We start from the raw sequence: 14,815 nt of genomic DNA, 5'->3' as shown, positions 1-14,815 counted from the left end.
CTGGTTTTCCATTGGGACAGAACCTTGCATACGAACAGGTAGTGTGTGAAGAACCGAGCCAGTGTATTGATGAGTATACTGGCGGCAGATTCTTCAGGTGTTCAGGTCTGATCTTGTCTGGACTGGGTGCTGTACACATCTTTACCGACGAAATGGCCTGTCAGATTTCGGAAGGGAGGATGTTGGGAGTGACATATCCATCCTGCGGAATTTGGGATGTGGGCAGGTGGACATGGCTGTCAAAGAGATCCAAGTAGAAGTTGTGAATTAACCTGTCCATTTCCCTTCTGGAAGATGTGATAGATCCATCAGGACATCGGAGGGCTGTGATCTTGGTCTTGTAGTTGGCGAAGGACAGGCGAGTGTTGTGAATACTTTTCCTGGCTTCTGCTGCATCGATCAACACCACCGCTCTTCCCTCTTTGAGGTCTTTATCGCTTTTCTGCACAGCTTGTGAGCTCAGACATTAGCTTATGATTGCCTGAGGCTAGTGCCAAACCACGTTGGTGAATGAGCTCAAGAGTTTCTGAAGACAAGCATCTATTTGTGGCTTTCCCACTCTCGGCATTCTTCGCGCAGTCATGGAGGTGTTGAACCAGTCAATCGTATTCCTCGTCGATGTTGTCAACGACGGCATCTTCCCACGTTGCCGCAATAGTGCCAAAGAGCTCCCAGCTTTCCCCGCTCTGTGAAGTAGAAATTTGCATGAAGGAGACGGTGGTCTGAGAAGGCATTGGTCACATCATGCCATTTTTGACACTGGAGAATAACTGTTCCTCAGAACATGTGACAACAGAGGTGTTGGTGGTGTCGGTGTCCTTGTCAACACGAACTTGGCCATGAGCATTGATTCATTCGAATGCCTAACAACCCAAATTGGACAATTATGCTTGAATAGATGTGGCTCATTGCCGGCAGTTTCTATTTTCGTTGTCTACGCACCAACATCCAACTATGATGAAGAAGAACTTGAGAAGTTCTACATGGAGCTGGAGAAGTTCTGTAAAGAAGACCACACCTTGTACAAGATCATTTTCGATAAATCATGGTGCTTTATAAATAGCAAAAATTCTACTTGAAAAAATCAGATATGTTGTAGAAATGTATGGCATGATTATGCTTATGGGGAGGGTCTCCCCGGGGAGGGTCAGAGCCCCAGAAGTTACTCACAACGAGTTGGGGCCAAGCAGTCATATTGTTTAGTGTGAGGGAAGGACTGAGAAAAGTGATACTCAGGCCCCGTGGGATGGGGACCACCAGGCCGTGGGGGACCAGACGGTACTGGGAATCAAACTGGGCCTGTGTAAGGCCAAGGGCCTCAGCCATTCTACTTACTCTCCAGCCTCAGTGCTGTGAATTTTTAAAAAGCTAAACATGGATGAAAGTTGAATGCAGACTGGATAGTGTATTATTTAAGATGTTGTTATTATTAAATTTGATGGTTACTGCAATGACATTTTGTTATTTTTTAAAAAGAAATTCCTATGTATTGAGGACACATGTTGAATATTTATATTTAACACATGTTGAATATTTACAGGAGAAATGATGCATAGGATTTGCTTTAAAATATTTCAGAAAAAAAACAAGGAAGGGAGTCTAGATTAAATAAAATGGGCATAATGTTGATGGTTATTAAAACTGGATGAATGGAATGTAAGGTTCATAGCACAGTTTTCTTTATATTGCTTATTTGAGAATCTTCATAATAATGTGAAAGAGCCACAAAACTAATAGGAAGGAAAAATTTAACACATTTTGTCTGATTTCCATTTTGAAATATAGTAACATAGTCATTGTATTTTAAACACATAGAGTAAGACTGGAGAGGTGACTCAAAGGGCTAATGCACATGCTTTGCATGTGGGAGACCCAGGTTTGATACCTGGCACCATATGGCTCCCCTGAGCACCATCACAGTAATTCCCGGAGCATTGCCAGGTGTGGCTCCAAATCAAACAAAGCAAATTCAGCCAGCAAGCAAACAAAATAGGAGAGTGAGTAAATCACCAATTTACAAGAAGGAGAAGTTTGTAATTTTCTTCTGTATCTTTTTTGGGGGAAGGGTTTGGGCTAGTACTGGCAGTGCTCAGAGGTCAGTCCTGGGATCACATGTGCTGTCGGGGATCGTTGGCAGTGTGCATGGCAAGCGTCTTAATCTCTATACTATCTCTCTGACCTATAATTTTTTTTCTCTTAAATTACCCCCCCCCAAGTACTCCCCTCAGTTTCGTCTCTTTAGTGAATCGTGTGGGATGCCATGTGCAGTGGAACTAAACGTCACAGTAATTTAGATTATTTTGTTATTTACAGAGATTATTTACTCTTTTCCCATTAAGTTCTTAGCAGTTGTGTTCAGATGTAATTCACACGTGTACTTCACTCATTTAAACAAAGTATATCTTTCCATTTATTCAAGTCTTCTATAGCACAGCAGTTGGGTGTTCGCCTTTCACGTGGCCAACCCGTGTTCGATTCCTCCGCCCCTCTCGGAGAGCCCGGCAAGCTACCCGGAGTATCAAGCCCACACGGCAGAGCCTGGCAAGCTACCCGTGCATATTGGATATGCCAAAAACAGTAACAATAAGTCTCTCAATGAGAGACATTACTGGTGCCCGCTCGAACAAATCGATGAGCAGTGGGATGACAGTGACAGTGACAGTGATTCTATTTTTGCTATTTATTTTTCTAGAAACGCTTTCTCTACTTCAGCACATGGCCAAATACTTCATTTTCTCTAGTGTAATTGTAAATGAAAAGTATTTTTAGTTTCTCTGTGCCTATTGTTAGTATAGAGAAAAGCAATGAATTTCTGAATTGATCTATGTCCTACAACTTTATTATATTCATGTGATAATTCTTGGAATTTTTATTAATTGTGGTTTTCTATGTAAGCAATGATGTCATTTTATTTCTTCCATTTCCACCTGTGTATCTTTTTTCTGTGTCTTTTTGTACCAACCAGATTTTCAGTACATTGAAAAAGAGTGAGAGGAGACATATTTCTCTTGTTCCAGATCTTGGGGAGAATTATTCACTTTTATGCCATTTCCTGCATGTTAGATGTAGGTTTTTATGACACATGTTGAATTGTGTAAGTTTTTTTCTGTCATAGTAGCACTGTAGCACTGTCATCCATTGTTCATCAGTTTGCTCAAGCGGGTACCAGTAATGTCTCCATTGTGAGACTTGTGAAATGAATTTTTCTCAGTGGGTATTAAATTTTGTGAGTTCTTTTTTTCAATCGATAAGATCATAAGATATTTTTCTTGTTTCACCTGCCAACAATAGTGGATTACGTTCACAGAGTTTTGAATGTTGAAGCAGATATACAAACTTGAAGTGAATTCCACTTGGTTATGGTTTTATCATTCAACTTACCCATTGCTGGATATGACGATATGGCAGTATTGAAGTTATTCAGCATGAATTCTGGAGTCCATTATTTTAGTGTGTTGGGCATCAGATTAATAGTAGCCTGAAAGAGGTGGAAGTATTCTGTGTCTGGAGTGATTGGAATACTTATGTAAAATAAGTATCCTTTAAAATATTAACCCCTTAAAAATATTCAGTAGAAATTGCAAGACAAACTGTTTAAAGATTCCTTTTCGGGGAAGGGGACAGTGTTACATCACAAATTCAATTCCTTTAATAGTTCAGTAGATTCTTCAGAAGCTCTTTCTCATCTTGGTCATTAGTAAGTTTTGCAGACTTGGTTCTTATATTCTTTTTTGTTTGTTTTGTTTTTTGATCACTCTTGGCAGTGCTCAGGGCTTATTTTTGGCTCTGCAGTCAGGAATTGCTTCTGGCATTATTCAGGGGACCATGTGGGGTCCCAGGGATGAAACTGGGATCAGCTTTTTGCAAGGCAAATGCCCTGTCTGCTGTACTAACTCCAGCTCCTTGGTCCTTATGTTCTTCACTGAATTTCTTAGTATACAAAGTGTTTCCATACCATGCTTTTATTGACTTTAGAATCTGAGTCCTAAATGTTCCTGATTCATTCCTGATACAATTTGTGTCTTTTCATTGTGCCTTTGTCAGTCTTGCTTGTTTAGCAATTTTGATTTGTTTTAAAATACTTTTTATTTCATTGGTTTTCATTATTGTTTTCTTGTTTCCACTGTCTTAATCTGAACTTGAGTTCTCATTTGAAAAATAATTATACCTATTCCAATGTGTTGTTGTAGGAATTAGAGATTCTGCAGACTGACTCCAAGACTGCTTATGAAGTTACACAATAACTAACTTTCGCTCTGTTGGTTCAATGGGAATTTGATTAAGAATGTGTCTTTGTATTGAATTCCCATTTGACCCAGCAATACCACTGCTGGGAATATATCCCAGAGAGGCAAAAAAGTACAATCGAAACAACATCTGCACATGTATGTTCATCGCAGCACTGTTTACAATAGCCAGAATCTGGAAAAAACCCGAATGCCCCAGAACGGATGACTGGTTGAGGAAACTTTGGTACATCTATACAATGGAATACTATGCAGCTGTTAGAAAAAAGGAGGTCAAGAATTTTGTAGTCAAGTGGATGGGCATGAAAAGTTTCATGCTGAGTGAAATGAGTCAGAAAGAGAGAGACAGACATAGAAAGATTGCACTCATCTATGGTATATAGAATAACAGAGTGGGAGACTAACACCCAAGAACTGTAGAAATAAGTACCAGGAGGTTGACTCCATGGCTTCGAGGCTGGCCTCACGTTCTGGGGAAAGGTCAACTCAGAGAAGCGATCACCAACTACATTGTAGTCGAAGGCCATGTGGGGGAAGGGAGTTGCGGGCTGAATGAGGGCTAGAGACTGAGCACAGCGGCCACTCAACACCTTTATTGCAAACCACAACAGCTAATTAGAGAGAGAAAACAGAAGGGAATGCCTTGCCACAGTGGCAGGGTGGGGTGGGGGGGAGATGGGATTGGGGTGGGTGGGAGGGACACTGGGTTTACGGGTGGTGGAGAATGAGCACTGGTGAAGGGATGGGTTCCAAACTTTGTATGAGGGAAGTATAAGCACAAAAGTGTATAAATCTGTAACTGTACCCTCACGGTGATTCTCTAATTAAAAATAAATAAATTTAAAAAAAAAAAAAAAAAAGAATGTGTCTTTGCCAGTTTTTGTCATCGTTAGAATTCTAGATTCATTTTCTTTCCTCATTTGCCTAGAGCGCAAAGATGCCGAAGGGTGGGAGACTGTTCAGAGAGGAAGGCCTGTTCGCTCACGGTCAACGGTGGTAACGCCTAAAGTTCTGCTAGCAACGGACGTGTCCAGGTCAAAGGATGATAGCGATAAGGAAAACGTGCACCTTTCCCCTGCTGAAGCCACACAGAAAGGTGAATTTCCTGGAGATGGACCTTCTAGTATACTAGACTCTCGGCCCAAAGACTTGTCACACACTTGTGATCATCCTCTTGCTGAAAGAACCCAGGTAGTACATTATGGAAATTCTTTTCCTCCCTTTTATAAGGGATATGATTTTTGTGGATTGTTTTTTATGTTCTACTTCATAATTGGGTTATGAAATTTCAGAGGTACAGAAACGTTTCAAGGATAGAACTCTGCTATATATATGAAAAAAATATGCACATATATGCATATACATATATAGATTAATATTTAGCCACATTTCCTCCTGTATAATCACATGCCCCACATACATATTACATACCAAACATTTAACCGCAATATATAATTGCATAGTCATTAAAACTATATAATCAAATAGTATAACATATTTCCAAAGGAAAAAAGAATTCTTTAATCATATTATAATGACAAAATTCTGAGAATTTGAGTTATATAATTATCTAACTTATAGCGATAATTTAAAAATTTCCTGTTGTACTAAAATTTCTTCATAGAATTTTTTCCCTTTGATACAGAATCATAAGTCCTGTTTGTTTTTTAAATTTCTTTTATAGGGAAGGAGTTTCTCAGCTTACCTTTGTTTTTCATGATATTGATAATTTTGAATATAAGCATTTTGGTAGAATATCCTTCAATATTTTGTTTTTTTTTCTACTTAAGAAATTTATATTTATGCATTTTTGACAGGAGTCAAAGAACTGCTGAGTGTCACATGTAGGACCATCTGATATTAACCTACCCATTTGTTAATTTTGATGAAGTGCTACCCTCTTGCTTCATTATTATTAAAAATTCTCGCAGAGGGGCCAGAGAGATAGTACAATGGGTAGGGCTCTTGCCTTGTACGTGGCCCACTTTGGATCAATCCCCAGCGCCCATATGGTCTCCCAAATCTACCAGGAGTTATTCCTGAACACCACTGGCGTGGTGCCAAAACAGAAAAGTAAATATGTAACTTTATGCTGGTTTATGTCATAGACACATGATTTAACAATTTCAGGAATAACCTACAATAGAACTTTTGAGTAATTAACTATTGATGAAAGATCTCAATATACAGGTTTATATCTGATTGTGGGGAAACTAATAATACTTGTTCTCCCTTCTGTCATTCTAAAAATGAAATTAGCATATATCTATCTTTTTTCAAAATTGCATTACAATTTAGCTCTGATATTGTTACATAAATTATGTCGACTTTTTAATAAACAGGATTGGCTCTATTGTAAACACCAGTAATGCTAATATAAATATTGTCAAGAAGATTATAAACCATGGTGAGTTACGTATAGATAATGTTGATAGTACTGTAAACAGTGTGATACAATTTAAATAATGCTCTTGCTAAAATCAACACTTAGAGACACTTTAATTTCTGACCAATAGTACAATTTTTAAAGTAGTTTATAAGATTTGGCCAAGTTTAATATTTATATAAATAATTAGACTGGGGTTTTATGGCCATTGGAATGTTTATATAATGTTTATTTAAATAATTATGTGACTTAAATTCTCAACTATAGATTTAAAATTTTGCATTTGGAGCTCATTATTCTGAATATAATTAGAAAGCAGCACTTTTCTTTCTGTATTGTGTTATAACTCGAAGTTAAAGCCTACTTCTAATAATTAAGATAGAAAGTTAAAAAAAAGAGCATGTATTTTGCCTCGGTGTTATACTTGTTTCAGGTTGTTTTCATACTCTCTCTGTTGTTTGTTAAATATCCTAAAAGGTAATGGGAAGATATTGAACTTTAAAGACTGAATTGCATGAGATACACATTCAGTTAACATTGTACATTTTTACTGTAATAAAATACCTTTTCTTAATTAGAAGCTTTATTTTATTGAAAATTAATACAAAACCTTGATAAAATTTAATGCAAAAGCTACTTTTTATGTATTTGGGTTCCATATTTATTTTCTGAATTGATGCTGATTCCTTTAGTAAAAATCACCTTTACTGGGGAATAACCATATGAAATAGAAACAGTCAATAGTGGGATTGACCAAATAGCAGTTTTAATTCTGTGCTATTCTGAAAGCTATATATACACATGCAAAAATTTTGTACTGTCTTTAAAGATCTGTTGAGATTCTGTTATTTATCTGTAAAGAAAGAAGTTTCATACTTGGTGATAAAATGACTTTAAAAAATATATACATATATATATATCCCCTTAAATATATGATCATCTAATCTTTGATAAGGGAGCAAGAAATATAAAGTGGAGCAAGGAAAGCCTCTTTAATGAATGGCATTGGCAAAACTGGAAAACTACATGCAAAAAAATGGGATCAGACCTGTAACTAACACCATGCACAAAAGTCAGATCAAAATGGATTAAAGACCTCAACATCAGACCAGAATCCATAAGTACATTGAAGAAAAGGTCGGCAAAACCCTCTGTGATATTGAAGTTAAAGGTATCTTCAAAGATGAAACGCCACTGACCAAGCAAGTGGAAGCAAAGATAAACAAATGGGACTCTCTTAAACTAAGAAGCTTCGGCACCTTAAAAGAAACAGTGACCAGGATACAAAGATAGCCTACAGAATGGGAAAGAATATTCACCCAATACCCTTGTGATAAGAGATTAATACCAAAGATATACAAGGCACTGGTTGAACTCTACAAGAAAACAACATCCAATCCCACTAGAAAATGGGGTGATGAAATGAACAGAAACTTTCTCAAAGAAGAAATTCGAATGGCCAAAAGGCACTTGAAAAAAATGCTCTTCGTTACTAATCATAAGGGAGATGCAGATCAAAACAACTATGAGATACCATTTTACACCATAGAACAAAAGCAACCAGTGTAGGCATGGATGTGGGGAGAAAGGGAGTCTCCTTCACTGTTGGTGGGAATGCTGACTGGCCCAGCCTTTTTATTTATTTGTTTGTTTTTTTGTTTATGCTTTTTGGGTCACACCTGGCGATACACAGGGGTTACTCTTGACTCTGCACTCAGGAATTACCCTGGGTGATGCTCAGGGGACCATATGGGATGCTGGGAATCGAACCTGGGTCGGCCACATGCAAGGCAAATGCCCTACCTGCTGTGCTATTGGTCCAGCCCCTGGCCCAGCCTTTTTAGAAACAATATGGACGTTTCTCAAAAAACTAGAAATTGAGCTCCCTTTTGACCCAGCAATACCACTTCTGTCAATATACCCTGGGGCCCCCAAAACACAGCAGAAACACCATCTGCACTCCTCTGTGTTCATTGCAGCACTATTCACCGTAGCCATAATCTGGAAACAATCTGAGTGCCCAAGAACAGACGAAAGGATAAAGAAACTATGGTACATCTATGCAATGGAATACTATACAGCTGTCAGGAAAATGAAGTCATAAAATGTGCCTATAAAAGGATGGACATAGAACGTATCATGCTGAGTGAAATGAGTGAGAAGGAAAGAGACAGATATAGAATGACTGCATTCTTTCGTGGGATATAAAAATATATATAGTAGAAGAATAATATCCATGGCCAGGGAAAATAGGGGTTAGGAGGACTGCTCAACTTCTGGGTTGGAACTAAACATAAGTGCATGTGGGGATAAGGGTAGGTAAGATAGAGAAGAGAGCAGAAGACAATAATAGCTGGGAGTGATCATGCTGGACAAGATCTGAGGGTTAAAAGTAGGTAAAGGGATATTCTTAATAGCCTTTCAATATCAGCATTGCAAACCACAATGCCCAAAAGGGGGTGGGGTGGAGAGAGAGAGAGAGAGAGAGAGAGAAAGAAAGGATGGGAGGGAGAGAGAGAGAGAGAGAGAGAGAGAGAGAGAGGATGGGAGGGAGAGAGAGGCAGAGAGAGAGGCAGAGAGAGAGAGAGAGAGAGAGAGAGAGAGAGAGAGAGAAAAGCTCCTGTCATAAAGGCAGACAGAGGGTGGGGAGTGGGGGGTGATGGGGGAGAACCTGGGGACACAGGTGTTGGGAAATGTACGCTGGTGGAGGAGGGATGGGTGTTGGAATACTGTATGACTGAAATCTAATCATGAACAGCTTTGTAAAGGTCTGTGTCACAGTGATTCAATTAAAAAGTTAAAAACAACTAGATAGGATACTTGGAAAAGGAAAGGTAAGGATGATATTACTGATGAGGCTGAGGCTAAGGCACAGCACTGCTTTCCTATGGTTTATTTATTTGGGGGGCAGGAGTCTTTAATGAGGAATGTGAAGTGTATGATGTGCAAAATGATACATTAGATTATAAAAAACAACAGAATTTCTATTTTTAAAAAAATATATGTAGATGAAAAGTGTTTTCTCATGTTGGGCAATCTTTGCAAAAATCTTGTTAAGTACTTCTAGTTGTTTAAATATTAGATTAAGTATACTTCTGACTAAATTTCTTTTGTGGGGTGTATATAGTCCTTGTCAAAAATTAGCCAACTAAAATAAAACTAATCATAATATAATATTTAATTTTTTATAGCACTTCAGGTAGTATAAGTAATGAGTGTTTAATACGGTTAGTTTCATACTGTTGTGAACAAAAAAATGATGACTCAGCTAATGGCTGTTTTATAGTTTTATAGATAGGTTAAACAGAATCTCCTTTTTTAGAGTGAACATTTTGTGTTTTGTGTTGTTGCTGATTCAGTCTGTACATGTTTTGTTAGTTCACAGCGAGTGCAGTGGAGGATGTCAAGAACTCTGGCCCTTGTCTCTTTCAAGAGAATTCTGTGCGATCTTCTGAGATACCCTCGGTCCACATTGATGCAGAGTGTGGCTCAGTTACTCAGCAAGCTGACGCACCTCCTTCGCAAACCACAGAACACACATTTTCTTCAGCGAAAGCGAAGATAGAGAGTGAAATGGACCCTTCAGATATTTCAAATGTGAGTGCTGCCCGCTTGGTAAGAACAACTTATGAGAATTCTGAGTTAATATGTTAAAGAGAAGACCTAAACCCCAGTAACAGTGTGTTGCTACTTTGCATATTACAAGTATTTTTTATAAAAACAAACATTTTAACGTATCATGTTACATTGAAAATTTTTTGTTATCGTTATTATTTATGTGGGTACTTGGGATCCCGGGACCGCATACACACAAATCATGTATGTTATCACTTGATCCATAGCCCTCACCCAGTATTTTGATTCTTTATGTAAATTTCTGATATAGTTATGATTCTTCTTGTTTCGTAGAGTGGAAAATGAGACAGTGTCGTAATGCTCAAAGTCATTTGGTTTGTATGCAGTTTTATCAGTTGCTTGTTAAGATAGAATTGAGAAATTAAAGCAATAACGGGGCCGGAGCCATAGTACAGTGGGAAGGCATTTGCCTTGCACATGGCCAGCTGGGTTCGATACCCAGCATCTAATATGGTACCCTGGTACCGCCGGGAGTGATTCCTGAGTGCAGAGCCAGGAGTAACCCCTGTGCATTGCCAGGTGTGACCCCAAAAAAAGCATCTTAGTGCTTTTAAGTTCTAAGCAGGGGAGACTTCATAGAGAATTGCTAAAATGGAGAAAGAACTTTTTCTTTAATACAGGCTGGAGCGATAGCACAGCGGTTGGGCGTTCACCTTTTATGCAGCCGACCTGAGTTTGATTCCTCCGCCTCTCTCGGAGAGCCCGGCAAGCTACCGAGAGTATCGAGCCCGCACGGCAGAGCCTGGCAAGCTAACTGTGTGTATTGGATATGCCAAAAACAGTTGGGGCTGGAACAATAGCACAGCAGGTAGGGTGTTTGCCTTGCACACGGCCGACCCGGGTTTGGGTTCAATTCCCAGCATCCCATATGGTCCCCTGAGCACCGCCAGGGGTGATTCCTGAGTTCAGAGCCAGGAGTAACCACTGTGCATCTCCAGGTGTGACGCAAAAACAACAACAACAACAACAACAAAAAACCCCCAAACAGTAACAATAAGTCTCTCAATGAGAGACGTTACTGGTGCCCGCTTGAACAAATCGATGAGCAACGGATGACAGTGACAGTGACAGCATTGCCACAGAGCTAAGAAAGGAAAAATGTAATTCTCTTAGTTAACAGAATGATTGCAAGGATTTTTTCTATTTAAAGTTCGATTTTGCCAAAATTGTAAAACAAAATAGGCTGATACAAAAACCTATTCTATTTAATGTTCACTTTTGCCAAAATTGTAAAACAAAATAGGCTGATACAAAAACCTAGCTATATGAATTTTAAAAATTATTTTCCAAAATTTCAAATTATAATGAAAAATGGAAATGGAAACCAATTAGGTTTGCATATATTTATTTGAGTTTACAGTGTGAAAATAGTAAAAATCGTAAAGGAATAATTAAGTCAGTCTTTCATCCATAAACTCTGCCTTCCCCTAGTTAAAATCTTTTCAGGTATTCAGAGTAACTAAACAGAATGTTATATTCTTGGGGATGATGAAAGGGAAAGAGGAGGTAGACTCATGTGAGAACTTCTGCAAACCTAAATATATTCAAGCAGGATATTTAAATTATTAGTTGTACCACTTGTTTGGCACATTCACAAATACGAGTTTCTATAATATTCTAGGTTTTATAGAGAAAAACTCTGATACACTCCCCCAGCCCACTCTGTACCTGGGGGGGAGGGGCAGGAGATGGTTGTGTGTTTTGAAGTGGCATAGTATCTAGAAGGAAGATTATGAAAAAATCAGTGAACGATAGACTTCAGCCTAGGTCTATAAGCTAGAACACAAGCTCTTGAATCTTCAAATATTTTTCCTGAGGTTAAATTGGTTTTCAGTGAACTTCACACAACTAAAACCTACAAATTGATAGATTTTGACTTGCCTTTGTAACTGTATTCAAGATATTGAGCATCATTGTCACTCCAACTTTTTACATTATCCCTTTCATAATCTCTCCTTTCTTTTCTTTCCTGTGTTCCAGTATTCACTGTTCTGTTACTCTATATTTTCATTCTCATAATTTGATTTAAGTGGAGTAATGTAATCTTTTGTTTAGTTTCTTTCACTCAGCACATTTGTTAGTTAATTTTTTTCATTGTTTTCTGGAGTATCAGTAGTGTGCACATAAAACAGCCTGTGTCTTCTCTCAATTGTTGACAGATGTTTGAGTTATTTCCAGTTTCTCTGTGAGGAGTAAAGGCCCCCTGAATATTTGTTGCTTTGAGCATATGTTTTCATTTCTCTTGGGAAAACCCTTAGATCAGTTTTGTTGGTTATATTGCTCAGACTCTATATTCATGGTAATTTTTGGAATTTTTTCTTTTAGTTGGGAGTTTTTAGATCTTCACATAGAATTGTGGAACTATGTCTTTAAAAAAAATTTTTTTTAATTTTTTATTAGAGAATCACTGTGATGTACAGATTTTTTTTTAAAAGAACACTTTTGTTGACATATTGCAGTTGACCCTTGAACGGTGTGAGAGTTAGGGACGTTGAGCCTGTGAAGTCTAAAATTCACATGTAAGTTCTGGTCAGTCCATAGTATCGGTGGATTCCACATCTGAGACTCTAACCAGCTGGCATCCAAGTTTGGTTCACTCTGGATATAGAAGCTGTGTATGAGTAGACCTTTGTCGTTAGAACCTGTGTGTTTTCGAGTTTATGTATAATTTACGCAACAAAAAATGTACCATAATCAGCCTTAGAGTTCTCTAATCACTGTGGAAAGAAACCCATCACCATTGGCAGTCATTCTCGTTTATCTTGCCCTCCACTATGGTGTTTTTCTCTCTGTAGATTTGTCCTTTCCATAAAAATTTAGATAGCTGGAATACAGTATATCATCTTTCATTTCTGTCTTCCACTCACCACAAAGGTTTCCAAAGTTCTTTCATGTTTTAGCCAGTGTCACTTCACTCTTTTCATGACCAATATTTTGCTATACAGGTAAATCATATCTTATCCATTCATCATTTTTCTGTCCCTAGATGTTTATTTTTACTTTCTTGTTATTATCAGTAATGCTGTTATTAAATAATAAAATATTTAGATGCTGTGTTAAATATTTTAAATAAAATTTAAAAACTTTAAATATATGTATTTTGGTGGTCATTTGATTCTGTTTCTTCTTAGTTGATATCTAGGTGGGGTTGGTAGATCATATGATAACTTTTCATAAAATTCTGAGAAGCTGTCAGATAAATCTCCAATATGGCTACACTATTTTGCATTCCCATTAGGTTTATTTATTTATTTTTTACAACTCTGTCAGGCTTTGCTTTATATGTTATGAAGCTCTGTTACTAAATTGTAAGCATTTAAGGATTGTCTTGATTCTTGGTGAACTGACTTTTTTATCATTGTATAATCTTTATTCCTTTTGACTTTTTTGTTTGTTTTTGCTCTGAGATCTTTTGTGTCTGATATTAATAATTTAGTTTTCTTTCAACTCATGTCAGTGTGGCGACTTGTAAGATGTTTTTATTCTGATACTTAAATTAGGTTTCTCATGGGCAGCAGATATTTGTATCTTGCTTTCTGCTCAGCAAGACGGCCTTTGTTATTTGAGGTGTAGAGACAGGCTATTGCCATGTTATATTATTATAGATAAGATGCCTTTGGTTCTTCCATCTTGCTTTTCCTCTTTGACTCATCTCTTTTCTATCCCTCTTTCAGTTTCTCACTTCTTCTGTATCAATTGTATTTTGCATTCCCATTTTATTTCCTTGGTGAATTTATTAAACAGAGTTCTGCCTTAGCTTTTTTTACAGTGACAATTAGGTTATCGTCGGGACTTTTAATGACTCTGGTGCATCGTATTTGTATTACTCCCAATTCATATTTTAAACTAAGTTAGTATGTTTGGAAAGCATCGCCATTATAGCATAATTTCTTTGTTCCTATTATAGCGTAGTGTTTTGTTTGTAATATAGTTGATCATTGACTTTCAAAGTTTGGCACCAAAATGAAATTAAACTTTATTTTGTGAATCACTGTATCACTGTATCACTGTCATCCCATTGTTCATCGATTTACTCGAGTGGGCGCCAGTAACGTCTCCATTTGTCTCAGCCCTGAGATTTTTAGCAGCTTCTCCTGACTTATCTTTCACAATGATTGGAGGCTCTTTCAGGGTCAGGGGAATGAGACCTGTTTTTGTTACTGTTTTTGGCATATCGAATAACCACGGGTAGCTTGTCAGGCTCTGCCGTGATAGTCTCGGTAGCTTGCCAGGCTCTCCGAGAGGCATATGTATATATTTCCCTCTATGATTTGTTGCTTACTGTCTGAGCCCCATCAAATGTGTGGTGATTATGGAAAATGGGTGGGGAGTGTCTTATGATGTGTCCAGGAATATGTTCACTCATGTAGGCTCGGCCCAAGCCTGTGGAAAGTGGCCTGGAGCGTGGTAGTGATTGGGTAGTGGAGGTCAGCTGCTGGGGCTGGGTTCCTTGGGGCGGGAAGGGCTCTTACCTGCCCCCCCCCAGGGTGCCCCTAGTGGAAACAACCTGGTGCGGAGTCTGGTGGCTTGGTTATGTGGGCCTCAT

General features: G+C 38.1%; 1 protein-coding gene across 1 annotated transcript in view; it reads left to right on the top strand.

The window, feature by feature from the left end:
• SCAPER (S-phase cyclin A associated protein in the ER) overlaps positions 1 to 14,815 on the top strand; it is a 363,121-nt gene that overhangs the window by 89,313 nt on the left and 258,993 nt on the right. Inside the window, exons 9-10 of the mRNA XM_055130600.1 lie at positions 5,176 to 5,438; positions 10,012 to 10,230. Of these exons, the coding sequence (XP_054986575.1) occupies positions 5,176 to 5,438; positions 10,012 to 10,230 (482 nt within the window). The remainder of the gene's footprint in view (positions 1 to 5,175; positions 5,439 to 10,011; positions 10,231 to 14,815) is intronic.

This window comes from Sorex araneus, chromosome 3 (genome assembly GCF_027595985.1).
Source record: "Sorex araneus isolate mSorAra2 chromosome 3, mSorAra2.pri, whole genome shotgun sequence".
Lineage (NCBI taxonomy): Eukaryota > Metazoa > Chordata > Mammalia > Eulipotyphla > Soricidae > Sorex > Sorex araneus.
The sequence above is the reverse complement of the archived record's forward strand: the minus strand, read 5'-3'. Positions and strand labels throughout refer to the sequence as shown.